At 41.0% G+C, this 25,807-nt stretch overlaps 1 protein-coding gene across 6 annotated transcripts in view; it reads left to right on the top strand.

Annotated features, from left to right (window-relative positions):
• map7d2b (MAP7 domain containing 2b) overlaps nt 1–24,043 on the top strand; it is a 31,310-nt gene extending 7,267 nt beyond the window's left edge. The window contains exons 4-16 of one of the 6 annotated variants that reach the window (XM_031285238.2): nt 6,447–6,612; nt 10,130–10,219; nt 13,769–13,858; nt 14,089–14,207; nt 14,318–14,391; nt 14,482–14,690; nt 15,073–15,211; nt 16,510–16,690; nt 17,156–17,260; nt 17,873–17,936; nt 19,154–19,295; nt 19,818–20,113; nt 20,896–24,043. In XM_031285238.2, coding sequence (XP_031141098.2) covers nt 6,447–6,612; nt 10,130–10,219; nt 13,769–13,858; nt 14,089–14,207; nt 14,318–14,391; nt 14,482–14,690; nt 15,073–15,211; nt 16,510–16,690; nt 17,156–17,260; nt 17,873–17,936; nt 19,154–19,295; nt 19,818–20,109 — 1,671 coding nt within the window. In that variant the 3' untranslated portion in view covers nt 20,110–20,113; nt 20,896–24,043. Of the gene's footprint in view, nt 1–6,446; nt 6,613–10,129; nt 10,220–13,768; nt 13,859–14,088; nt 14,208–14,317; nt 14,392–14,481; nt 14,691–15,072; nt 15,212–16,509; nt 16,691–17,155; nt 17,261–17,872; nt 17,937–19,153; nt 19,296–19,578; nt 19,796–19,817; nt 20,114–20,895 lie in introns of those variants that run through there. The other 5 variants (XM_035998061.1, XM_035998060.1, XM_035998063.1 and 2 more) reach the window with 5 other exon arrangements.
• Nucleotides 24,044–25,807: the final 1,764 nt, after the last annotated feature.

The following is a 25,807-nucleotide window of genomic DNA, read 5'->3' as shown; positions in this document are numbered from 1 at the left end:
ACAGCACACTTATGATGCATTCAATACACGTTTGATGTGAAATGTGAGAAAACAGAATGACATCTCGTTCCCGACGCTCTGACATCCACTGACACTGAAATTATAATTTCACTGTTGTGTTAAATATTCAAACTGTAGACTCTAGAAGCTTTTTGGTTGGTTTTACAGAGGCTGTCAGACCCCTAACCCTAAACAAGCAAAGCTTAAAATACTGATTTAAAGTGCTCATATTATGCTTTTTGGCTTTTTTCCCTTTCCTTTATTGTGTTATATATCTTTTTGTGCATGTAATAGGTTTACAAAGTAAAAAAAAGCCCAAAGTCCACCCCAAAGGGACTTACCATCTCCAACAGAAAACACTGTTCACAAACTGCTCCAAACAGCTCTATTGTAGTCCAGCCTTTACTTCAGAGACAAACGTGGTCACTTTGGAACACACGTTATAATGCTCACCTAGCTGCTAGCATGGCACGCCCTCATACTCTGCTTCTGACTGGCTAGTAGTCCTTACCTAGATACTGTCAGGGCACGCCCTCATACTCTGCTTCTGACTGGCTAGTAGTCCTTACCTAGCTACTGAGCATGTGCAACTCCCAACAAAGATGGAACAGCAGTGAGAGGTCTCACTCTGTAGCTAAAACAGAGACCTGAACACAGGGTGAAAAGAGGAGCTGCAGCAATGTGAAGTACAACAAAAATATGATGTTTTTTGCAAATTAAACAACATTAACCTTTTCTGGTACAACCTCTAAATACAATTATGAACCTGAAAATGAGCATAATATGAGCACTTTAAGAATAAATAAAAAATAAACTGTGCCATAACTTGAACAGGAAGCAGAAGCATGTTAGGATATTGCGTAAGCAGTGCAGACTTTCTTCTAAATGAAGTTAACAAGATTAGAAATCTGACCCAGGATTGTTTTTAGTGACTTAATACGATGTGTACTCAAAATATATTGAGATTCATTACCCAGCCCTGTTTGTTGAAGGACCTTAATCCAATTTCACTTATTTATTTACTTGTTTATTGGCTAAATTTGCAATTTTTAATTAATTATACTGAAAACTTCTGTTATCTCCTGACATCTTTCTGAGGTTTATGTTTTTTGAGAAGTAAGCAGTCAGGCTGACTGCTATGGTTAGAAGTAAAATCACAATATTAATACATACATATGTCTAGGAAATACACGTTTCCTAGATATAATTCATAAAGTATATACATAAATGTGTGAAAAGTCACATATGAAATGTTCAAATTGATGTTCTGTTATTATGCATTAAACAGAAAAACTTATAAATCCAAATCTTAAACGTTTGTTCATTTTTTGTCACAATTAGTTTGAATTTATTGTAAAAAGATAACATGTTATGATCATACAATATCATTATGATAGGCAGATAAACGATACTGAATTGGCAACTCATATATACATGAATCAAAATAGACGTGAATGCAGCATAACCCACCTCTACATTCCCCTCCAAAGACCATGTTATGTTTTCCTCTACTTCTGCTTCATCCTTCCTCTCCATCACTCTGTCGTTCACATTCACAAACTTAAACTGAAACTGGATCACAGGATGAACAGCATCTTTCCCACCAATGATCACTCTCTCTTTTCTCCTTTTTTTTTCTCTTTGAGCTGCCACTGAATTAATTGTGTCGATCCATAACCGAGTTAGTGTGTTTCTAGCTGTTGTTGGGCCGAACCAGAGTTTAAGGGAATAGCAAGTAATTAATGCAGAAGCCCTAATGACTTTCTGTCGGCCGACTAATCGTGTGCATTCAACTGAAACATAACAAAGTTTGGCTGGTTTTCTGCAGCAGACTCAAAGCCATAGCACAAAGACAACATCCTGCACAATCTTCACTGCCACAACACAGACAAAATACTGTGGAAAACCATACGATTTATCATAGGGAACCATCAGGAAATCTTGTGTGTGACAGAGAATAATAGATGGAGAGATGCGCTATGTGTATGTGTGCAACCTGACAGAAAAACACAGGATGCGTTCAGGCACAGTATTGAGTGTAGGAAACTTGCATCTTGGCCACACAATCACTGTAGTTAGGTGCATAAAATGGAAGAAAATAAGGTAATTTAAACTAGAGCTGCAAAGATGAATCGATTAATCGATTAGTTGTCAACTATTTCAATTATTTGCCAACTATTTTGATAATAGATGAATCAGCTTTAGTCATTTTTTTAAATGAAAAAATGGAAAAGCTTAGAATATGTTCTAGTTTCTTCTCTCCTCTGTGACAGTAAACTGAATATCTTTGAGTTGTGGACAAAACAAGATATTTGAGGACGTCATCTTGGGCTTTTGGGAAACACTGATCCACATTTTTTACCATTTTTCTGACATTTTATAGACCAAACAACTTATCCATTCATCCAGAAAGTAATCTACAAATTAATCCACATTGAGAAAAATCGTTAGTTGCAGCCCTAGTGTTTATGCAGGTGTAGCACACAAGTAAAATACCATCAGAGAGGATATTTCTGTTCATGGTCAATGCATTTTGAATAAAACTCACCACTCTACATGAGTCATGAGTGGGCATCACTTGGCTGAGAACCATTGACTCACACTATTGTTATTATAATCCCTTTTAGAGCCCAACATTATTAACATGCTGCGTTTGAGCGATAACCCTTTAAGTTTGAGCCAGAATATAAATAATTTCTCCCTGTTGAAAGGCGTTAACAAGCCCCCGGCCCGTGACAGTCTGATCCACAGAGAGTTCACCGCTCACCTCTCAGACAGAGGGGGGGTCACTGTCTTTATTGATTTAAAGGCTCCCTCCCCCCACTCCACACACTCATATGCATAACTTAATGACATAATGATTGGTCAGCCTCGTGGGGCAATGACATCACCGTCAGCGTATTGTGTGCCGTTTACTGGAACAGACAGTCAATGCTCGCAGTGCTGTGACAAGCACGTATTTCACCTCTGAAAAACGGAAATAAATCCACACAATCAATGTGATTCAATATAGGATTTAAATTTGAATTTAGGCTTTTATTGTAAGCATATATTGTACCAAAGGTTGTTGCTTTCTCATAGATTTCTTACTTTACTTGCAGTTTTTAATTATCTAGTCTAACATAACATAATGAATCACAATTTCCCAGAGATCTAGGTGACTTCAAAGTATTTGCTTTGTTGGATCAATAGTATAAAAACCCAAAAGATAGTCAGTATACAACGATATAAAGCAAAGAAAAACAGTAGTTCTTCACATTGGAAGAGCTGGAACCAGAGCATGTTTGGCATTTTTCTGCTTGATAAATGAGTCTAAAGTTGAAATTGAATGTAGATTAATATTCTAGTCGGCCCATAGCCGAGACAACAGGCACCTTCCATGTCCTTTCTTAAGCATTCATTGTATAAAAGGTTGTTACTTTCTCATTTGACTCGCAGTTTTTATTATTTTCTAGTCACAAATATAAAAAACATATTAAATCACAATTTCCCACAGCTCTACGTGACATCAAAGTATTTGTTGTGTCAAAACGTCACATTGGAAGAGCTGGAACCAGAGCATGTTTGGCATCATGCTTGACAAATGACTTTAAAATGTAATTGATTGGACGCCTGGTTGGCTCACCTAGTGGAGTGCACGCCCATGTGTGGGGGTTTGCTCCTCGACGTGGCGGCCGCGAGTTTGACTCCGACCTGCGGCCCTTTGCTGCGTGTCGTTCCCCCTCTCTATCCCCTTTCATGTCTTTGGCTGTCCAATGGAAATGAAGGCCTAAAAGGCCCAAAAAATAATCTTAAAAAATTATTTAAAAAAATGTAAATGTAATTGATTATAGATTAATATTCTGTCGGTCTATAGTCGAGACGACCTGCACCTTTCATGTCCTTCTGTGTATTTCAGTAAACTACTGTTTACTCTGTATAGTGCCACCAAGATTTGGGTAGAATTCTTTTGTATTATTGATTAATCTGTCGATTATTTCCTGGATTAATCAATGTTTGTCTGTGAAATAAATCAAAAAAAATTTTTAGATTTTTTTTTCAATTTCTCGGAACCAACTGTGACGTTTTAAAATGTCTTTATTTTGTTGGATCAACAGTCCAAACCCCCCAAAAACATTACGATTTAAATTAACTATCATATGGCAAAGAAAATCATGAAATACTCACAGTCTCAACTCTTTTTTTGGGCTTTTCTGCCTTTAATGGATAGGACAGCTAGGTGAGAAAGGGGAAGACATGCAGGAAATCATCACAGGTCGGATTCGAACCCTGGACCTCTGCGTCGAGGCATAAACCTCTATGTTTATGTGCGCCTGCTCTACCCACTGAGCCAACCCGGCCACACAGTGTTTGCCTTTTCTGCTTGAAAAATTACTAAAGCAATTACTCGATAATCAAATAGCCTCTAATTAATCTTCTCTTGATCAACTAATCGATGAATCCACTAATCATTTCAGCTGTAGAGTGTGGTTTTGTGATTATTATCACCCCAAAAATAGTTTTATTTACAGCAGCCTTTTTTTCTAATTTAAAATACAATTTATAAAAAAGACTTGTTGCAACATTTAAAGATTGTAAATCAGCGGAGAGGCGTGTTTGGAACAGTCAGCTCCTTGAGGTTGTTGATTGTATTTGCTTGGGGGTTGATTGATTGGTTGATTGATTTCTTGGCTAAATCTTCTGGCGTACTGGTCATCTCTAGTTGTTTTATTGTGTCAGTCTAAGTGTCATTAATAGCAGTGTGTGTCAGGCTTACAGCCTGAAAGGACACTGCAAATGTAAATAAGTCCATTATGACTTAACTTTGTCATATTTGCATGTAATTAGTGTTACTTAATGCGCTGCCACGCACCTTATAAACAGAATAATAAATCAAAAATTAAACACCAAAACGTTCTCATAGAAATTCACAATTTTGCGCAGAGAAATTGTAAATGACTCTGCTGCAGCCTGCTGATCCATTCTTCTTTTCTTCTCTGATCTATATCTACAATATATATATATATATATATGTGTATGTATGTTTCTCTTTCCACCATCCCCCCCTTCATCTTACATTTCTGCTGTCTCTTTTTAATTCCCTGTGCTTGACTCTGAACCCCTCCTCCCGTCATCTCTCCTCCCTCCTGCAGTTTGTGCGTGACTCTGCATGCACCTTCAGTAAATACCCATTACAATGCTGAGGCGAGGCATTTCCCTCCTGTATATATTTATAGACAGTTTACCAGAGCAGCGTATCAGCTTTAAACTGTGTAGATACACGTATATACAACTGCGGTCTGCTCACTAATACCGCCACGTTAATGGTCGTTGATTGAAAGACCAGAATGGGATGTGGTTGTAAATAAAACGCAGGAAGAGAAGACAGACAGCAAAGGAGGAAGTAAGACATAAGCAGTAATATAGGCTAATAATAATTACTAGGGCTGGGTTCAAATAATCGATTCTCCAATTTAAATGTTTGTTTGAGTGATCCGATGTCGATTAATACAACTCCGAAATCGATCTTTTAATATCTGCCTTTTCAATGACTAATGACTGTCATGTGAAAAGACGTTTAAACAAACTCAAACATTAACCTGGTGCATTATAAAAAATATTTGAGGGTTGCTTCTTGCTTGTACAATTTACAGCAGAAGTTCTCTGAGAATCTCTTTTATACCCGAGCTAAATTGGTATTGTAACTGAGAATTCCCTGACCTAATTAATATCGAATCGGACGATTCATTTGAACCATATAATACCATGTATCAAGTATGTTGTATTGTTGTTCTGCTGTGGTCTGTATTGTATCTTTATGAAGTAATTGTGTATTTTAGATTGTACATTTTGTGTGTAGAGACGAGGCAGAAGAAGGTAGAAAGGGTGAAGAAGCACTGGAGATAAAACCAATACAGCCAGTATCAATATCCAACCCACCCAGTCTGTGTGTGTGTGTGTGTGTGTGTGTGTGTGTGTGTGTGTGTTCATGCATGCATGTATGTGGGGGTAGTGATGGGTTGCATTTTGTCCCCTCCCGCCTGATTAAACTGCTCTTTGAAATAGACTCAGAGAGGGAGGGAGATTGAGGTAGAGAGAGAGAGAGAGAGAGAGAGAGAGAGAGAGAGAGAGGGAGGGAGGGTGGGTGGGGTGAACAATTACGAGGTAGGAGAGGGAGGAAGTCGTGTTACCTAGAGGGAGAGGCAGACAGAGAGAGAAAGAGAGAAAGAGAGGGAGCAGCGCTGCTGGATTATGTATCACTGAGTGACAGACGAGCCAGCGATCGAGCGCTGGTGACCGCCAGCAGACACAGAACAGACGAGTGCGAAGAGGACAGAGGGGCGAGGCTGCTGCATGCAGTAACCATGGCGCAGCTGTCTCCGTGCGCATCGCCGGGCACCCGTCGCCGTAGCGATGGCTCGGTGAGAGAATGTCTGTTCTTCCCTATTTCTGAACGCAACGAGCAGGAGAGGCTGGAGGCCCTGGTCCGCCGGAGAGCCGGAGGCGCCGAGAAACGGGGAGGAGGAGGAGGAGGAGGAGGAGGAGGAGGAGGAGGAGGGGGGGAGGCTCGGGACCACCTGGATAACAGGCCGAAACGTTGGACATGGGGAGGACCGCCTGATGGAGTGGAGGGTGAGTATGATGGGGGTTTTGCTGGCGAGGTGATGGAGAGAGAAGGAGAGCGATCTTGATGATGTCAGTGGAGGGTTGGTTTGAGATGTAGAACAGGAGAGACCATACGGGCGGATACTGATGGGGGCTGGGGAGAGGAGGAGAGGAGAGAAGGAGAGGAAAGGTGTTTGGGGGGGGGGGTAGGAGGTCTGGAGGTCGGGGAGGAGGAGGAAGAGGGGGATGGTTGGATGAAAGGGAGGGGATGACAAAGCAGAGGAGGACTGCTGTGGAGGAAGCACGGACGAGGATAAACAGAGGAAGGTGAGGATGTGGGGAGAAGTGATGGAGGTTAAGAAAAGAAGAGGGCAGTGGATGGAAAAGGGTGTGGAGGCTGCAATGCAGGAGCTGCTCAGCGCTTTGTCTCTAAACCCCATCAGGGTTAGACGAGGCTGTGTGTGTGTTTACCGTGTGTGTAGAGAGCTTCAGTTTGTAATCAGACTGACGGAAGCTGTGGTTTAAATCTGGTGGTTTTGGCTGGTAAACGTGCTTACAGGTGTGTGTTTGTATTTGTATGTGTGTGTTATTGCGCTGTTGTTTTATTCGCGAGCTGGTAGGCAGCTTCTAATTCCCGGAAGAGTTACACATGTCACCTTGAACGCACCAAGGCCGCTGACATAAACACAGACAAAGTGCGACACGAGGCTGTTTGCTGTGCCGACATCCATCTCTTAGTTTATGTCTTTCTTTCGCATCACATCGTCCTCGTCTTTTCTGAGATATCTCTGCCGTCATGTCGGCCCCCAGCTAGGCTCTACATCCTGCGGTGCTTTCATAACGCCATCAATTATTCACGGTATCCATCAGCCGAGCCGTCCTGGCATTGACCGGGGATCAGGGTCCACCCAGCAGCTGGCCTGGCTCCGGCCCGGCTGACTGGCAGAGAAGCTGCTCTGGGATCTGTCGGGCCCAGCAGAACGCTTACTGCAGCAGAAACAGCAGCATCTCATCTTACAGTCCCACTCGATTAGAGGACAGAGACTCACTAAAGACGTAAAGTGTGTGTATGTGTGTGTGCGCTGCATATCTTTCTCTGGTTCCAAGGTAGTCCACTTAAAAATCTGATAATTGCTGCCTTTTCTCGGTTTATTTTGATTTTTACTCCATCATGGCAGCACTCATATTGTTTGCCTGTACTAGAAATACATCAGTGTGTTTACATGCTTTATGTTCTGGAAAATTGAAAGAAATATGGAGGCAGTTGATCGTCCAATAATAGGCTGGCCTTTCAGGCAATAAAACAACCAGCTATAACAGCATAGCATATTCAGCATGTTAATAATGCAAACAGGAAACATGCTGCGCAGCCAAATGCTGTTCAAACCACAGAACTTTATTTTAAATTCTAGTGGAGATCCTAAAGTTTTTAAAGGAACCAAATCTGTCAGTATGAACTTCTTCAGACATCTGGAGTATTTGCATTTGATTGACTGGTGCAGCCATTAAACACGTGAACTATTTCACTCAGTTTCAACATCATATAGCTTTAAAAAGACCTGAAACTAAATATATATGATACTGACAGGCAGTGTGTGAAGTAAGATGATTAATCCAAAAGGGAAATAAGTCATATTTCTGTATTCCCTCTCTCTCTCTTTCCTCCCTCTAAAGTGTCCTGAGATAACCTCTATTATGATTTGACACTATAAATAAAATTTAATTTAATTTGAAAGCATGAAACATAATGCGTTTTTTGAATCACTGATGAACCTCTGAGATCACAAGTTGTGATTTACGTTGATGTTTTTAAAAAAGAGAACCAAGCCTGTTTTTAAAACCGACTTTTAGTAGCGACAGGCCTTTTATTTTGGTCCAATTTCAGCCACACTTTCAGCATGTTGGTTGGTCCAGACTGAGGTCAATAGCAACTGGATTGATTTCCATAATGTGACGTTCATTTTTCCCAGAGGATGAATCCTAATGATTTTAGTGATCCTCTTACTTTTTCCACCCGGCCCAGTCTCATGGCAGTTCGTGAAATGGTCACGTTATTGAATCTATTGATTTGTGTACTGAACACGTTAATGTCGTTATTTTCGTGTGGTGAGCACGAATTTTAAAGTAATGTATTTCAATGGGAAGCATATTTCGTGATCACAGAACGATTACGATAGCGAGTAGTATTGATAAGGCGAAAATCCACGCAGGAAGGTTGGTCGGGGTGGTGGATGGGTCAAACAACAGGACTTTCACCCCGGAGACCGGGGATCGCGTCCCACGTGTTGCAGTCCATTTCAGCGTTATTCTCTTCTCGTCCCGTTGTTGTCGGCGTCTCCTGCGTGTGACGGTTCTTTTCCGCGTTATTCTCTTCCCAACCTCAACCGTCCCGTTGTTGCCGGCGTGTGGCGTTTCATTTCTCCGTTGTTGCGTGCTACAGAGCCGCCCAATGTCATGGCAGTTTGTGAAATAAACGAGAAAATCGTGACCTGTACACGAAATAAACTAGAAAATCGTGACCTGTACACGAAATAAACGAGAAAATCGTGACCTGTACATGAAATAAACGAGAAAATCGTGACCTGTACACGAATCAATAAATCACAATAACGTGACCATTTCACGAACTGGCGTGAGACCGGGTTGTGCCACCATGAGTTGGACTTTTGTGGTTCAGAGAGAATATGTCTTCAAAACTGTTTGGATGCAGACAATCCTGGTCTTTGCAGACTTTTTCGATCCCCTGACTTTTAATCTAGCCCTGTCATCAGGACAAAGTTTCAGTGTGTCCTGATGACTCAACACAACCTTCCCATTCATCTCAAATAGAGCTGCAACTAACGATTATTTTCATTGTTGATTAATTGTTGTTGATTAGTTTCTGGATAAATCGATTAGTTGTTTGGTCTATAAAATGTCTGAAAATGAGAGAAGAAACTAGAACAATATTCACATTTCACAAGCTGGAGTCAGAGAATTTTTACTTTGTTTTTTCATAAAAAAATGACTCAAACCGATTATCAAAATAGTTGCCAATTAAAGCAACACTAGAGAACTTTTCCCGCTTCGCTCCAACTACAGGTTGGAAGTGGAATTGTCCCATTATGTCTCATTCGAACTACAGATCCACTACCAGATCTGGCAAACTTGCATAGCGCGGTTATAGCCGATAGAGGGCAAAACGAATGCAGAAGTGCTGTTAACGCTGTTATGAGTTGATGAACCACTGAAACAATTTTGGAAACATTATTTTAAGTTACAAAAAGTTCTCTAGAGTTGCTTTAAGTTAATAGTTGACAACTAATCAATTAATCTTTGAAGCTCTTATCTTGAATCCCTTTGTGTCTGTCTTGATGATTCAACTTAACACAGTTTTGATGTGTCACTTCCTGCTGGGAATCTTGTGTTGAGCGCGTAGCGTCGCTATCTTTACTTTTTATGTCAGTGTGTGTGTGTGTGTGTTGTGTGTTAGTGACGCAGGTGTACGTGTGTGTCCGAGTGTGTAACGCTTTGCTTTCTCCGCTCTGCTTCACCTGCTGCCCAGGTAACCCTAAGACCCCGCCCTGCCATGCCATTGGCTCCGCTCAGCCCAATGGGCTTCCTGCTGCTTCCAGCGCCAGCCAATCCCGTAACGGTACAGACCCCATGACTGTGTGTGTGTGCCACGCTCATACCGCTCCCACCATGAATCTTGCTGCCTCACCTGCAGCTGTTCCTCTGTTTTGCATGTGTGTGGACGTCTTCGTACCGTCACGTCGGCTGTTTTGTCGTCCTGGAGTGTGTTTATGACGTGTGCTGTGTCTGGTGATCAATTCATTGCAGTGTTGCTTGTAAAATCTTCTTTATCTTTATATATTTACTCTTTTCTTTGAGTAGATGCCAAAACATGCTTCACATACATATTTCACAACATACTAGGGGTGTCACAATCCTTCAAATCCATGGTTCGACTTGACTAGTGATTAAAACATTGTTGTTTTTTTTCAGCACTGACTGTTATTCCATTGTTAGACTAGGGGTACATCCCAGGTCCTTAAATTGAATCCACGGTTTCTTTACTTGCTTCGCTTCCTCGCGTCTTAGTCCATCCCACAGAGGAAGCATGGAAGAGACGCGAAGGAAATCATGCGAGGAGAGAGGAAACAAGAAAATGTGTTTTTAGAGGGAATTCGTCAGTTGTTTGGGCGGAGTTAGCAAAAGATTTCAGCTCAAGGGGGTAAGCGAGCGTCCACAAATCGTACCTCCTATGGAGCCATTTTGTTGCTAACAAGCCATCACCCGCCGTTAGCATCCCATTGACTGCCATTCATTTTGGCGCCACTTTGACAGCGAATAACTTTACATCTGAAGAGTTTAAAGACTCTATTTGTCCGTTGTTTATTTCTAAAGAAACACGACAATGTATAAAAGGCTCCATTACCTTGTACCTCACGTTATGGCTCCGTAGCAGACGTTTTTATAAAAATAGGCTAACGATTGGGTCATAACCACGTGATTTACTGTTGCATAGTAGAGAAATTACCGTATAGTACAGGAGAAGCTAGCAGGCAGTTTGGACTCACATTAGCTGTTTAAGTTTAATTACTAATGTTAACTATCATTTTAGTGATCAATAATTAGCCTGTGTCTATGTTATCTCCTTACATATACCTATGCTCTCCGTCTCTGCTAGATTGGGAATGATTGAGATTTCTCTTGGCACAGCTACCAGAAGACTTCCAACTTTCAGACAGGTTGCTCACGTCACATCTACGTCTTCAAGCTCAGTTGGAGGCTGCTCAGTAACGCTCAGCCATCATCGGAAAAGTGACTTCTAATATCCTTCACTGGTCTCCGTCCAGAGCAACGGGATCTGCTTCTTTAACTGTCTATGTTTCAGCTGCACGACTTCCGGGAAGGCTGCTCTCTGTTACCTCGTTTATAGCTCCTCAGTGATCCCTCCTCCATCCTCCATCCTCGCTCCTCAGGGCAGTTATAAGAGCTTTGAGACAGTTTTCACGAAGGAGGGCCACAACGACTTCCGGTTTAAGCGAGGAGTGAGGAGATATCAAATAAGAGACCTGGGATCCACCCTAGGAGCATTGTATCGTAAAGATTAACAGATCATTGTTTTAATGGCTGGCTGTCATTTACATTTTTAAATTCTTCTTTAAAAAGATAGGCTACATGGTATCGAGTGTACCACACTAAGCCATATGCCAAAATTTAATTTTTTTTCTACCAGTCAATTTGGAACAAATTTTTAAACAAAAATTCGAGCCACTAGATTATTAGAATCGGAATCGTGACACCCGTACAGCATACATAACATCTCGCACTGGCTTCTCCTCCAAAATCAACTACAAATCGTTCCTGTATCTGTAGTTCTTTGTGTCACACAAAAGCAGAGCTATCCAGCAGCCGACACCCAACAAAAAGCTAGAAAGAAAAAAAATCACATGCTGAAAGCACACAGATGATTTCATTTATTTAGTATAGTGATTTTTTAGCTTTCTGTTGCCGGGGTGAAGCCATATTTGTTTTGAAAAAAAAAACACTTTAAATTGTGATGACATTTATATGAAGCAGCTTAGCAGTGTGTTGTTGTCAGCCTAAAAACTCTGCTGACTTGATTCTAAATTTGCACTGTGCAATATTTTACCTCAGGTGAAGCTCTCCTCTCTCTGCTCCTCAGTAGTATGAATATCAGCTGCCTGATATTTACATATTACATCCAATTACTGTTTGTGATTTTACTAATGTGACCTTATTTGACTCTGCTGACTCCCGCGGTGATGTGATTTTTAAAACCAACTGCTCTACCAGTATTACGAAGATCAATTTTAGACTCTTTCCATGAACATGGGTTAAGGTTATTACATTTTCTGACTAAACACAAGCTGAATTTGTAAAATTAAAGTTTTAAAATAAGCAGTTTCATCACTACAAAAGAGAAATGAATCCAAAAGTAATAACAATGAATGTATTTCTTTAAGACAACAAATGTGCAACCTCCAACACTGACTGTGTTTACACACTTTATTTGTATGTGTGTGTGTGTGTGTGTGTGTGTGTGTGTGTGTGTGTGTGTGTGTGTGTGTGTGTGTGTGTTTGTAGGTGTGTGTGTGTGTAGAGAGAGAAACATTTGTGCTATTGTTTAACATTTTCATCAACAGTTCACAGCACATACAGTGCAAGTACTTATGTTCTCCTGTGTGGCTAATGAGCTAATGTCTGGTTTGGAGCCCCTGCTACACACACACACACACACACACACACACACACACACACGCACACACCCTTATCACAACAAAGGGCTGCTCCACTTCCTGTCTTCCTGGCCCAGGGCTGTGTTTGGTGATGCAGACATATTCTCAGCATGGAGCCCAGTCTATAAAACACCCTCTACACACACATGCTTACACACAATCACACACACACACACACACACACACACACACACACACACACACACACACACACCATAAATCATACCAGACATTTACCCTGTAGCTATCTGTGAAACATATTAGACCCCACCTACACACAGGCAAAGATCAGATCATACACACACACACACACACACCACACACCACACACACACACACACACACACACACCACACCCCACACACCACTCACACACACATACACACACACACACACACACACCACACCACACAAAGATCCACCAGACATTTCCAATCATCCCAGTCTCATATCACAGAAGCAGCCGCTGCAAAAATCCGTGTTTTTTTTTTGCCCTTCTGCTGAAATGCTGCACTTTTTCCCGAACATGTGCTAAATGTCTTCGTTTACATGTAAATCAAATTATAATCCAAATCTTCTGATTCACTGAAACATTTTCCTCTCAGTTTCATGGGACTGCAGCGGCTGCCTCTGCATCATCATCCTCCATTTCATGATGAAGCAGGTTGCTCTCTGTTCTGCTGCTTCATTTCTGTCTCACATCACCAAGGTTATTTATTGGGCAGCCTGCACGGTTTATCGACCAGCAGGATTATTTTCTGTGTGAGCCGGCAGTTTTGTGTTTCGTGTGATGGGTGTTTGTTTTCGGGATCGGGACGTTTATTAAACACGACATTTACATCCTCCTTCGATACTGCAGCAGTCAGTGCTTTGATTCACTGTCATGTATGTGTCTGTGTGAGTGATTTTGAGTGTTTTTTGTTTGTTTTAATCAGTCACTGACTTCCTGTCTCCACCTGGGATGGATCAGCCAATCAACAAACAGCTCTCCAACTCTTCAGCCGCCCTCCATTCACCAGAGAGAGGTACAGTAAGGGAAAGCTGCACAGTGTTAAAGTCCCGAGTCACGCTTGACAACTATGACTTGGTCGAATATATCTCTATCAGGATTACAGGCAAAGGAAGACAGCATCTCTTTTAATTATTGTGAATATTTTGCTGAACTGTGCCATCTTCACTCATTGGTTTCTGATTTTCTGTCATCGTCATGGTGTGTGTTTTTGTGTGTTTTGTGTGTGTGTTTGTGACCCGTCAGTGTCCTTTGTGTCCCATCGAACAGCTTCCCCCAACAACCACAGACCATACAGAAGTTCCTCCAACCGCAGGAGCATCGCTGGACTTCCTGAAGAGGCGTCCAAAGCCAAAACACCCACGGTCAGCCCACACACACTATTAGAGGCACACTCGGCAAAGGCAACACACTATTTGTTTAAAATGTGTGCTCTTGTTATTATCACAGTAATATTTGTAAATGTGACTTGCAGGGGGAGACTCCAAACACACCAGCCCGCAGTTCTTCCTTCAGGGCCAACAGCAAAGGTCCTGCCACGCCGAAACGGTACGACACACACACACACACACACACACACACACACCCCTCACCTGAATTATAGTTCATGTGACCTGATGTGGTTGTGCTGGTTTTCAGGGTGAGGTCCAACAGGAGTCGCGCCCAGTCGCCCTGTTCCCCCGGCCAGTACCCCCCCTCCCCGCTCCGGCAGAGGGCCACCACCCCCGGCACCGATGACAGGGGTCACACTGAGCTCAAGAGTCAGGGCACCCTTGAGAAGAAATCAACCAAATCTGAGACCTCGGAGAAAAAGATCCCCAAATCCACCAGCAAAGAACTGAATGCAGGTAAAGGCACAGTGTGTGTGTGTGTGTGTGTGTGTGTGTGTGTGTGTGTGTGTGTGTGTGTGTGTGTGTGTGTCTCTGTCTCTGTCTGTGTGTGTGTCTCTGTCTCTGTCTGTGTTTGTGTTTGTATCTGTCTGTCTGTGTGTGTGTGTGTGTGTGTTTGTATCTGTCTGTCTGTCTGTCTGTCTGTGTGTGTGTGTGTGTGTGTGTGTGTGTGTGTGTGTGTGTGTGTGTGTGTGTGTGCGTGTGTGTGTGTGCGTGCGTGCGTGCGTGGGTGGGTGCGTCAACAACTGTATTTTAAACTTTTAGTCCACTTCACCTCTTATTCTGACCCCTGAAAGTTTTTTTTGTTAAGTCATACTGCATCTTTGTCTCCACACCACAGAATCTCCAGGCACGCCCACAGGCAGGAGTGTTGGCGGGACCAAGGACGCTGAGGAGGCGTCCCGACTGCTGGCAGAGAGACGACGTCTGGCCCGACTGCAGAAGGAGCAGGAGGAGAGACAACGGCAGGAGGAGGAGAGGTGGGGGTCCATTTGAGCTGAAACAAACTAGCTATACATTTAAGTTAATCGTCATTTTTCAAGAAAAAACGCCAAACATTCCTTAGCTCCAGCTTCTCGAGTGTGAAGATCTGTTGTATTTATTTGTTTTAAGTGATAGTTAACTGACTAATAATCCAAAATCCAAAGATATTGAGACAAAAAAGGCAAAAAAGACATCATCTTTGGATGTGGGACTTTGTGATGAGGATTCTTCACTATATTCTGGCATTTTTAAAATTGAATTACCAATGAAAATAACTGTAAGTTGCAGCCGTAAAATGCACATTTATATGTGTGTTAATGTATGATTGTGCACACTTAAAAGCCTAAGCTAAGTCTGGGTGAAATGGAAGAAACAAATCTTATTTTGATATAAGCAGTGTTTCCTTTAGGATTTTTTTTAGCAGTGGGGGCAGGTCTGTCCGAACAACAACATTCAGCAACAACATCCAGTTAAACTGGACGGGCCCAGTAACCTCTGAATAGTTCTACTTGTTGTTAAATTGCAATGTGAGTGGCAGTGCATTATGTCGGCAGGATAATTTAAAAGGCAACCGCGACTACATTTTTTGTACAGCCCTATTTCTGATACCGTGGCGGCAGAAATTTGGCCGTGGTGGGCCGCCACTACAAAATCAACATAGAGGAAACACTGTATAAGTATATCGTGATGTTAGTTATAAAAATAACCAAATTTTAATTATTTTAAAAACATATATATCTTACATATGTTTAAATATCTTTTTCATATTTTTTATTGTAATTTTTTCTATTTTAGATTTATGATTCTTGACTTTTGTCGTACTTATTGTTCATTGTTCTGCACCAAAACACAAAGGCACATTTCCAATGTATGTGAAAACATACTTGGCAATAAACCTGATTGTGATTCTGCTTTAAATGTGTACTTGAGATTTGTCACAAATCCGACTGGAAGTTGTCTTTTTAGCTGCTTTTTCCAGTATTTCAGTATTCATTCTTGGATACAAATCAGTGTTAATTTACGAAGTAAAACTATCACGATTTACAATTTCAGACAGAGGATGATCTGTAATGGACAAGGACCAAATTAGTCTCCAACTTAGTCTTTTAACAATCAACTGGTCCAAAATATTATCTTCAGTCCAGTTTTAACAGGCTAATGAACATTACAAAAATCAACCTCCGAAACACCAAAATTCCTCTCTATCAACACTTTGACAACATCTGATTATTCTTAAGTTAACGCAGGTTTGTATGGTGGCCTGCTCAGCTCAAACCTTCCTGTGTTGCTGCAGGCTGAGGGCGGAGGAGGAGCTGCAGAGGCAGCAAGAGGCGAAAGAGAGGCAGGAGAGAGCTGCACTGCAGGCCGAGGAGGAGAGGGTGAGGCGGGAGGAAGAGAGGAGGAACAGGGAGGACGAGGAGAGACGGCAGAAGGAGCAGAGATGGAAGGACATGCAGGATCAGCTGGACCGAGAGGTCAGGTCAAATAAACACAGGACACTGTATCATTGAGCCACTTTGAGTTTTTATACTCCACATATCAGGAATAAACTCCCAAAAAGCTGCAGGTCCGCTGCAACTCTCAGTTCTTTTAAATTGTCCTTTACTTTTATTCTTGCATTTTATGCCTATCTTATCGTATTTTAGCTGTTTTTATATATTCTCTTAAACAAATGTTTTTTTAATTGTTTTTAACCGCTCTTTAATGTTTTGTGTAAAGTACTTTGAATTGCCCTGTTGCTGAAATGTGGTATATAAAGAAAGCTGCCTTGCCTTGTAAAACTAAGATTAGTGTCTTATTTTTAGTCTGGGGACAGATGCAGTGTTTTCTTGATTGCATCGTTTAATTTAAGGTGGTATGTGCAACTACAACTTAACGATACTCCCCTTTTACGGAAAGATAAATGTGACTGATTGGATGTTTTCTGGGTGTTTTTTCAGAGGGAGGAGGCCTTCCTGCGAGCCCAGAAAGAGGCAGAGAGGAAGAGGCAGGAAAGAGAGCTGCTGCACATCCAGGAGGAGCAGGAGAGACTGCAGAGGAAGAAGGTACCACAGATCTTAACTAAATTATAGAGTTTACGTCAATGTAGTCTTGCATTGCCAGACCCTCCTCCACAGCGCTGCGGAGGAGGGTCTGGCTAGTCTACACAGCATTCTGGGATTGGAAAAAAACGTGCTCTGGTTTATTGGCATTTCTTTAAACCAATCACAATCCTCTTGGGCGGCCGGACGGAGCCACGGTGCCGCTGCAAAATATCCTCGGGAAGGAACTTGTTTTGGTGGAACATGTGGACGTTCAGAAGTAGTTTTAGTCGTGCAACAGAAAACTCAGATTGGACAGATAGTCTAGCTAGCTGTCTGGATTTACCCTGCAGAGATCTGAGGAGCAGTTAACCATAGTCCTCAGAAATCCACCGGGGGTTAGAACGCCAACACAAAGAAAGCGGAGGGTAATGGACATCCGGGCGAAAAGAGCGCGATCGGCGTAATTTCCGGTGTACCGGAAGTGGAACGTCGTGGATATACAGTAGACTAACGTCAAAGCAGCAAATGGCCTTTCTCACACGCCGTTATTGACCATCATAAAACTGTGACACATATTAAAAATACGGTGCAAACTATTATAAAAACAAAGGTTTCTTGTGTCTGTTTTCACAGAGAATTGAGGAGATCATGAAGAGAACCCGGAAGAGTGAAGTTGAGCCTCTGTCTGGTGTTGCAGGTGAATGTTAGATACACCACCCTCCTTTATTTGTTATTTATTTGGTTCTATTACTTACTGCACGACTTATTGACTCACCACATCCACCCTGTTTTTTATTCATGTTTTGTTTAATTGGATGTGAAGTTTAATCTTGTTCCTCCAGTATAATTAGTTTTCTATGTAATTGAATGAGATGCATGTCCGCTGCAGTGTGACTCAGCAGTGTTATAAAGGCAGGGAAACAGCGCCTCCTGTTGGTAAAAAGGCAGTAACACCAACACCAAGTACACTGCAGCATTTGTTGAACTCTCTGACCCAAACTGGCTTTATGTTTCTGCTGTTTTATCAGCACAGACGGGTTCAAAGGAGGTGAGACACAATGAGTTACAAAACCTGTCAAAGAAATGATCTAGAAAGTAATGTGACTAAAAAACAGCCAGTTACCCTGAAAGCCGGAAGCGAAAAATTCAAAAAATAAATGATTCAATAGATGAAGGAATAAGCCATTAAATGTACCAAAAATATAAAAAATAAATGACTCAATAGATGAAGGAATAAGCCATTAAATGTACCAAAAATATAAAAAATAAATGACTCAATAGATGAAGGAATAAGCCATTAAATGTACCAAAAATATAAAAAATAAATGACTCAATAGATGAAGGAATAAGCCATTAAATGTACCAAAAATATAAAAAATAAATGACTCAATAGATGAAGGAATAAGCCATTAAATGTACCAAAAATATTAAAGATAAAATGTAGGCATTAATGAATTGATCAAATGTGACATACATTAATATTTCTGTTTTAATTTCCTTCGTTACTAATTTGCCTAATTTGTATTAATTCCACTATTTATTTGCTTTCCTATGTAATTTTCTCTTTTTATTTTATTTTTTTTAATTTATTTAAAAACTCTCCTTGTCATTTTGAGTTGGTATCGTTTCTATTTTTTTTATTCCATTCTTTTTTTTATTTCATATGCCTCTAGTTATTTGTTGTAAATGTTTCTCTATTTATCTGTACTTATTATTTCTGTCCTGTCGCTGCTGCAACATCTGAATTTCTCCTCTGGTGATCAATATATTCTTATCTCTTTAGTCTTTTTGTTTTAGGCAAGCTTCTCCTGTTAGAGATTCCTAAGTCAGACCTACAGCACCTCTATTATAATAATACTCACCACTGAATCTCCCAGAAAACTAACTTTTAAACGACACTGTGTGTGTTGGCAGTGTCTGACATGAGGTCCGAGGCTGCGGTTCCCTCAGAGGAGGACGCCCCGACTCCAGCTGAGGCCCCCGTCATGCTGGGACCCCTGGAGAATAAGAGCTTTGTGGACGAGCTGTCTGACGGAGTCCAGTCCATGGACGTCAGGTGAGACCTTTTTGTTTGTCTCTGTTTTGACTCTCCATGTGTCTTCATGTTTGTTTTTTAACTGTCTCTGGTTTTGTTCCCACTGTAGAACTTCATTTTTGAAACCCAGCATCATTTTTAGCATTGAGTCTGCATGTTTCTTGTCAGGTTAACAAAAGGAATTACAGGTTTTTTTGTATTTTTTTTCTTACTGCTTGTACATTTGTACATTGTCTGCCAAGTGTTGTCTGCATTGAGATGACTCCACACATACCAATCAGCCTTTTTGGCTTCTTTCTTCCAGTCGTGCATCTCATTGTCGTCCTGTGCTGCTCATCCAAACAGACAAAAGTTTGAGTAGGGTGTCTGAGATGAAGGAAGAAAGATTCATTTCCAAAACACCCAAACGTAGAGACTGCTTCCTCCCAGATCTCATTTTGTAGCTCATAACGCAAGCCACACGAAACCTTCAATACTGAAGCTGTGTTTTGAAAAGTGCAAATTAACAGAACATCCTGTCTCTGTCATCATTGTGTCTTTAAGTTCTCCATCTGTCTCCATCAGTCCTGTGTCCAGGGACGAGCAGCCGAGCGCTCATGAGTTTTCACCGCTCACAGAGGGGACAGACGGCTGCTCCCTGGAGCACCTGATGGAGCTGGACGCCCACGCTCGTGGACAGCAACAGGGCGGGGAAACGCCCCCCTACCCTAAACTGCAGGCCGGCAGCGGGGTCGGAGACCTCAACGAGAACCTGCTGATTCAAGCGTACAGCGCCGCCTCTGAAACCTCCCAGCTCATCCACAGCGTCGGCCCAAGCAAACTGGACGTCCAGTAGCCAGGTAGAAACCCTCCACCTCCTGTACCCATCAAATAGGGCTGCAATTAACGATTCATTTCATCATTGTTTAATCTGACAATTATTTTCTCAATTAATCGTTTGGTTAATAAAATGTCAGAAAACTTTGAAAATTGTCCATCCCAGTTTCTCAAAGTCCAAGGTGATGTCTTTAAATATCTTGTGTCGGGGCGCCTGGGTAGCTCACCTGGTAGAGCGTGTGCCCATATACAGAGGCTCAGTCCTCGCCTCAGCGGCCGGGGGTTTGATTCCGACCTGCAGCCCTTAGCTGAATGTCATTCCCTTTCTCTCTCCCCTTTCATGTCTAAGCTGTCCTAACGACTAAAAGCCTAAAATGCCAACAAAAACCCAAAGATATTCAGTTTAATATGATATAAAACAGAAATGAGCCGGAAACCTTCATATCTGAGAGGCTAAAAACTGCATTTTATTTTATTTTTTGCATTAAAAATTACTTCTATTCTTCTACTTACTATCAAAATAGTTGGCGATGAGTTTTCTGTCGATCGACTAATCGATTGGTCGATTAATCAAGTTGTTGCAGAAAAATAAACAAACAAAAGTAAAGAGAATGGCCAATGACAACAGGAAGCTCATTCACTTTTTGTTGTTAATTAACTTGTTGAGCATTCACACAGTTTCCCAAGTCACTCTGCTGTGTAGGACATGATGGGTTTAACTGAATCAGAAATGCATCACAGATTCAAAACACAAATTGAAGCTGGGTTTGAACAGTTTTCCATTTTCTCTCTCTCTCTCTCTCAGGGCTTTTTCAGGAGCACGCAAGTTCTGTAGAAACAGGAGGAACCGACCAAGAGACCGCAACAACAACAATCATTTCACAAAGGAACAAATGCTGAACAACTAATTTCACATCTGTAATACCAAACATCGCATAACAGCTAAGCTTCTGGCCACATTTTGAGGCAGTGCAAATGGGCAGTTCTGACTCTCACAAACACAACGCAGTTTGACAAAATCATGCAAATCACGTGAAGTATATTTAAGACATGGTTAAATGACAGAGAAGGGAGGGGGAGCAGCATTGTTGCATGTTTGTCACATGAAAACGTTTAGGAAAGTAAAGCGACTGTAAACTAAGGAAACACTTTGTTCATGTTATAAAACTTAATATTATAAGGCAGGAGTTGAGGATTCAGGGTCAGTGCCCAAATCTGCACACATCAAGTTACCTTTTCCTTTACAGATTACATTTATTTTGCATTTAAGACAACTCACAAAATCCCCCGTCATCGGACTTAATCTTTTAATGACCAACTCTCTGAAACCAGACCATCTCCTCCACGTCTGTTCCTGTTGGAGCCAGTATTGCCCAGCTGCACTGCCACAAAATATCATTCAAGTATCTCCCGCTTTAGTCTCTCATCCTTGCTTTTGTAAAACTCTGTAAATAAATCTGACTGGGTGGAGGAGTCAGGGAGCGGCTCTGTAGCAGTTTATCTGGAGGGGAAGCCGTAAAAACGCACACTGTCGTGTGAATCCTGTGTAGCATCTTCAGTAAGGACTAGCTAGTTGAGCTGTTAATGGTTGTAGCCGTGTACTTGAACAGTGTGTGGCAGTTTCTCTCTTTCTGTCAGTGTTTCTGATGGTTCCTGTGTGTTTATCTCACCTCTGACCTGCTCTACCGCTGACAGCGACGCCTACTTCTATAAAAAACCCAGTCTGCTGTAGATTTCCTGCCGCCCTGACGCTGGAGAAAAACCCCATCACCGACTGATATTATAACCCCGCTGATTACGCCTAACACTTAGCCTGTCGCTTTGGTTTTTCTGCTGCTCGTCACTTGATCGATGGACGTTTTGTGGAGGTGCAACAATCCACAGCGAGGACATGAAAAAAACCTGGGCCGGGGGGAAAAAAAATATGTCAATGTCCTGTATTTTTATCTGCAGGTCGGGAAAATATTGACACAGTGTGTTGTGTATTTGTCTGGCACTGACTGTAACCACGCTAGCTGCAGTTTATAGTGTGCACTTACAGTAGTTGTGTGTTTCACTGCTCTGAAGACGCTTCTATCTCCACCTCAGCTCAACCCCCCACCAACTCAAATATACCTCACCAATTCAGAACAGAGTCTGGTGTTAAACAGCTCATCACCTCTGAGGCCTTAAACCTCTGTGCAGTCAAAACAACCCGTCTTCTGTGCTTTTCCTGTGGTTCATCCAGCATGTGCACTTTTGCTGTTTTAAAGGCTCTTTTTCCACTAAAAGATCTTGGAAGAATGGTTATAAGAACTACAAATATTCTTTGAGCAAGTCTGTGTTGATTGCTGCACCTAATCGGGCACGTCAGAAGGTCATGAGGGGATAAAATTGCAAAATATGTGATTACAAACCATGCAACTTTGCCAAGGAACACAGACTCTCAAGGGCCACAAAAACCGCAGTTTTACTGTGTGGATGATCAGGGCCTTAGCCAGGATTGTATACATACTGAGGTAATAAGTCCAAACTCCCCCAGCAGAACCCCACCCACCTTAAACTAAATTGGCCAGTCACTAACCAAACTCTTTACAATTTTCTGTGTATTTAGGGAAAATCATTTTCTATTTATTCAACTGTTCAGTTATATTTATTCTAAATTGTATATCCATCCTTTATGGTCTGGTGCCAGGTATATCATTCTGGTGGCGTAAACTAAATTCCTTTTTTATTAGGAACGGCCACCAACCAAACTCTGTACATTTTTTTTAGTGTTCAAGGAAAATCCCATTCTATTATATCTATTCAAATATTCAGTTAGATTTCTTTAAATTTGACCTCCCTGCATTATGTTTTGGTGCCTGATATGTAATTCTGGTGAAAAACTTATTTTAAAATTATTTTAGCTTTTCCAATGTAATGCTTTGAGTTTATTTTGCCTAAAAACGTAAAAATAAAAATGTGATATGTGAATTTGGAAAATCACATTCTATTTATTTAACTGCTCAATTATATTATGGTTTGGTGACAGGTATGTACTTCTGGGGAAGAATACTACATTTAGTTTTTTAATTCAATGAATGCAATTTTTCTGCCTCAAAACAAAACATTTTTGAATCAGCCTTAAAGAAATGACAAAGTGTAGTATAATAAAACGCCTCTTCATGCCGTTATAAACCTTCCAAATTTCCAGAAATAATACTGAGGTCAGTCTACAATTTAACACCTTTTTTTGCACGCAATTGATGCATATTTCTATATAAATCTGTTAAACTTGTTTACTTGAAGTAGTGATGCTGGTGCGGAGTCGTAACGGGCCCACAGCTTATTTCTGCGCCTGTATGTTAATGCAAGCATGGCTGAAAGTATGATCTCAGTCGCAGGGACTTTCTGGGTGGGTGGGAATTGTTGAAAAGCAAGTTCTTAAATAACCTACATGTTGGGGAAAGGTGGCTCTACTGCTCCTCCAAGGGGAAAAGTGTTCTCAATCACTGCTGCAACCTTCAGCACTTTGTTTTATGTTTTCACTCACCTGCCGGCTTCCCTCTCTCCATGTTAGCTCATTATTCCTCCAGATTCTGCTGAAGCTCATCGTAAGAGGGTCTCCGAGGTTCCCTTGTATATGAAGTAAAACATAAAGGACATAATGTTTATCCTAATATTACTGTGACACTGCAGCTTGGTGGAATATATCATTGTAGATGTGGTGCATGGATAACTGCTAAAAAGAACAATAAACTTCATCAAGTCATTTGTGTCAGTGAGCTGGATAAATAAACAAATGTTTTGGGTTGAGGATATGAAACGAAGGGAAATGTTCGAAAGCATCAAAACTGTATAAGATGTTTAATCTTTGACATTCATAACAAGTGACTTATGAAATGACAAATGTAGTGTAGGGCTAATGCAGCCACTTTTATTTACCATTTTATCTCACTGTGTGTTAAATTTACGCTGCACTGAAATTAAAACTGATCTGCAAAAATTGAAGTGAATAATTTATTTTTACTTGAGATTCCTACACAGATGTATATTGCTCTGAAGATATCAGATCATTTATTACATTGACTGGAAAATCATAAGTTATTAGGAACAGAAGACAACTTCCTGTTTAGCCTTTCATCTTTCAAAATAAAACAAAATGTGTGACCTGTTAGTTCAACATTACTGTTAGAGCCAATGTCAGGTATTTAATTGAAGGTAATCTATTGATTACTGCTCATACTTTGTAAACCATGTATTTGTTTTATAGAGGTAGTGAATGTGGTATTTTGGTGGTTCCAGACAGACAGTATTGGGACTCTAAAAGCTCTTTTTTTTAATGATCAATTTTTTTATTATTTTTATATTTTTGAACATAGAACATACAGAACAAACAACTACAATCAAACAAGAACCAAAACCCTCTGCCACCCCCCCACCCTCTGCGGTCTCGGGGAAAACAAAACAGAAATCACACTGCCTAGCACTCTTCTCTACTTCTTGTGGTGTTGAGGTCATTAGAAATACTCCCAAATAGGTAATATTTTTATCTTTGTAAAACTTAAAACGGGGAGACTGCCCCAGGGCCCCCCTAGGGGGATCCGTGGGCATGCTCCCCTGTAAGAAAATGTCTATTTTAACGTTTAAATGCATCAATCTGGTGCACTTTGAAAATAAATTCAGAGGTTAGACTTGATTATTCTTATCTATGGATGGAAATACTTGTGCTGTAGCCTGAACTATTTTGCACTTCAGAATTTTAACCATGCACACACAGGTGGAATAGTTTTTTCTTAATATTTTTACATTAATGTCACTAGGAAGCATACCAGTAGAAATATATATTCATATTTGTAAGTGGGATATATATCAGCAAGTGGGATTGTCTGGAATCTGGCAATATAATAACCATTATGGTGGGATACACTGGCTAAGCAATTTACAAAAATGTCTGTGCTGACATAAATAGTTTACATGAGAATACATTATAATTTTGGCCCAAAGTTGGAGACCATGTAGAAATTTTGTTACAATTTCAAAACCGGATTCCCCGGGAACCGCTTGTTGTACCGATGCATGTGTTGAGTGAAGCGTTTGTGAGATATTTCACAGAGAGTAATGGGTGTGCAGAGATGTATGCAGAATGCAAATATGATAACATTTCATGTAAGTTCAATTTTTTAATTTTACAGGTCACCGAAACCGGGGACTGTCCCCGGAAACCGGGGACGTCTGGTCACCCTATCTATAGTCGATGATTTGGCTTTGTTAATCCTTGCTGTAGAGAGCTCCAGCATAATTATGTCTAGAAAATACGCCAACCACTGTTTTATACAAAGCGAGTGGGGGGGGGGAAGCTAGCGTTGAGCTATCATTTTCTTGGTTGCGGTTGAACCGGCTAGCCAAACTCTAAAAGCTCTTTAAAGTCCATTGTTGTAAATGTTTTAGCCAAAGGTCTTTATAAATGTTTCAGCCAGGAAAAGAAAAGGAGAACAAACGTTAAGTCAAACTTATGACATAAATCAAACATTTTACTTACTATGTCAAGATGATGAGCTTTAAGTCATAATTTTTATTTCTATCATTCACAACTTTTCATCCTTTTTTTTTTATTGGTGGAAATAGTCTTACATACTGACTGTAGGATCTGTTATCTGAACACATGGATAGTCTTAATGCGTTGTTTTATGTTACATGTTGGCAAATAACCATAGCACACAAATTACAAACTATTGTACAGAATATCACACAGA

Source organism: Sander lucioperca, chromosome 23 (genome assembly GCF_008315115.2).
Source record: "Sander lucioperca isolate FBNREF2018 chromosome 23, SLUC_FBN_1.2, whole genome shotgun sequence".
Lineage (NCBI taxonomy): Eukaryota > Metazoa > Chordata > Actinopteri > Perciformes > Percidae > Sander > Sander lucioperca.
Note: the sequence above shows the minus strand (reverse complement) of the source record. Positions and strands in the feature narration are given on the sequence as shown.